Source organism: Palaemon carinicauda, chromosome 14 (assembly GCF_036898095.1).
Source record: "Palaemon carinicauda isolate YSFRI2023 chromosome 14, ASM3689809v2, whole genome shotgun sequence".
Classification (NCBI taxonomy): Eukaryota; Metazoa; Arthropoda; class Malacostraca; order Decapoda; family Palaemonidae; genus Palaemon; species Palaemon carinicauda.
In genome coordinates, this window is record NC_090738.1 from 57,563,210 (window position 1) to 57,565,918 (window position 2,709).

Consider the following 2,709-nt stretch of genomic DNA (forward strand, 5'->3'; position numbering starts at 1 on the left):
ACATCTGATGATTAACAAAAGAAATTTTTAGGTGAAGGCTCTACTACGAATCATCTAAAAGAAGGTAATATTATTAATGCTAAAAGGCTTCAGCTGTATTTTCCGAGGAATTTTTTGGGCTTCCACGATCAGTTTCGTTGGACAGTTTAGCTGTCCAAGTGTCATCCGGAATTTTAGGTTCTATTTAAGGAAGGGAGAAACATGCCCTATATTACAGTGAAGGATGAGGTAGCTGTTGGTTTAAAAAAAAAAAAAAATTTGAAAATATTGTAATGGAAAACCAAAGGAGCTGTATGGTGTATGTACATAGGTAATTATTTTTGACTACCCTACTTATTTGGACCCAGAAGATGTTTTAGTTGACGACCTATTTATATGGGCAAAGCGCAGAGAAGTTAAAGTTGATGGCGAGTGTGTCCCTAAACCACAATTAATTGCACTTATTAATGGTCCGCCAATAGAAAGAGTATTTATCAAGTGCCTAGGTTATAAGCGTGTTGCAGTGTTTATTGACAACCCTGTCATGTGTTATAAGTGTTGCAGGTGGGGTCATATGGCCTGGAAGTGCCTAAATGGCCATCGCTGTCGATTTTGTAGTAAGTCGCACGAGTCGAAGGTGTGTGGTGACAAAATCAAAGAAAAGAAAAAAAATTAACCAAAATGCTGCAATTGTGGAGGTGCTCATAATGCTAGCTCTAGAGCGTGTCCCCGAATGCCCAAAAGTGATCGTTCACTTAATTAAGACAAATAATGAAAATCTAAGAAGCGATAGTTCTGGTTTTATTAATATTCAGGTTCCAGTGGCTAGTGAAAATTTCTGGGAAAAGCGTATGGAAAATCAAAACCAAATTTCGGTCAAGAATAAATCTAGTGAGGAGACTCCATTTCAATATAATAACTTTATCTCAAGAGTTTCGTAAAGATATAGCACAACTGAAACAGGCAGTGTTAGCTATTAAGAATACTATGAATAGTATATATTTGCAAAATAAAAAGGTGGTTGTTAATGAAAGGGTGATTCAAAATGTTGTGGTTGAAGAGATACATGACATTGGTGGTGAAAGCAGAGTTACATGCGAGGCTGGTTTGTCAGCTATTAAGCCAGATTATGTGGAAAATGTGGTCGGAGATTTTACAATCATTCTTGATTCGATAATCGAATATAAGGAAAGTCCAAACAATCAGCTGAAAATGAATATTCTTCATTCTGCAAGCAAGTTAAGAAAGAGTATTTCTCAAAATGGCACATAAACTCAATATTATATCCTGGAATATAAATAGTTTAAGAAAACGAATTACTGATTTGCATGCTTATACCCAGTCTACAAACGTTGATATAATAGCTTTGCAGGAAGTAGGTAGAAATGTTTCCTCGCTCCAAATTAACGGTTACAATCTTTTTGAATTACAGGCTAATGAATCCACGAATTGCAGAGGTTTAACAATTTACATAAAAATAATATTCCAGCATCGATCTACTTTGCTAGTAAAGTCAATGGTACTGAGTATTTGGCTATTAAAGTAACGCTTAAAGATGCAAAAATATATATTGTTAATGTTTATGTACATGCAGATTCTTTGGCTATTGAGGACCTACCTGTTGTATTTTTTTCTGAAGATTGTGTATTACTCAGTGATTTAAATGCTAGACATATTGCTCTTGGTAGTTGCTCCCGAAATCACAATGGGATTATTTTAAATTAAATTTTTAGGTTCGGTTGAAAATGCGTCTGTACTTGGTAACTGTGAAGCAACACATGTTAGAGGAGGCAGGCTTGATTATGCTATACTTTTCAATATGCCTAGAGTACAGACAGATTTCTCTGTTGTAACCACTTTATTAAGTGATCATTTTGCTCTTAGAATTAGTTTTTATTTAGAAAGGATTTCACTTATTAACAATGGAAGTAGATACGTATTGCATGACAGGCAGAAAGGTGATTTTATAGAAAAAGTAAGTGACTGGTACAAAGAGTATAAACTGCTAGGTATTGAGGATGAAATTTTTTTTCTTTAGGACCTGTTAGCAGTAATAGAATCTATACTTTACAAACCACAGATAAAACCTAATTCTGCCAGTAATCATAAACCTATAGTCAATTTCTTTATGGATGCAGATTTGCACCGAATCGCAGCGGTGCCCTTTTAGCTCGGAAAAGTTTCCTGATTGCTGATTGGTTGGACGAGATAATTCTAACCAATTAGCGATCAGGAAACTTTTCTGAGCTAAAAGGGCACCACTGCGAGTCGGTGCAAATCTGCCTCGATAAAAGAAATGGACTGTAGGTATCATAACGACAAAATAGTGAAAGGCTGGAACAAGTTGCTTCAAAAAGGCCATAGGGAATGGTCTAAAGACCAGAATAATATGCAATGCAGGGAAACGATGGTTACAGTGGCTGAACCTGCTACAAATATGAGGCAAGAGGTTAGAAGTAAGTATTGGGAAGGTTTTTCACGGGACATGTCCTTTTCAAAATCCTTACGTCAAATTTCGGAGGGTGTCAATAAAGTAAGGGGAGTGAAAAGAAAGACATATGCACATCCTAATGCCAAAGAAAAAGCAGAGGCATTAGCCGCCAAATGGTCGTATGCGTCGAACTTAGATTTTCTCCCTCGAAATATACAGGAAAGCCTTAGGAAGTTACAGAAACAAAGACGTAGACTAATTTTTATGCAGAAGAACTTAATGGATGACACCTGTATTCC

General features: G+C 36.2%; 1 protein-coding gene across 1 annotated transcript in view; it reads left to right on the forward strand.

The window, feature by feature from the left end:
* Positions 1 to 2,386: 2,386 nt before the first annotated feature.
* The window catches only part of LOC137652783 (uncharacterized), a 24,341-nt gene continuing 24,018 nt past the window's right edge, over positions 2,387 to 2,709 (forward strand). The window contains exon 1 of the mRNA XM_068386190.1: positions 2,387 to 2,435. Within this exon, the coding sequence (XP_068242291.1) occupies positions 2,387 to 2,435 (49 nt within the window). The remainder of the gene's footprint in view (positions 2,436 to 2,709) is intronic.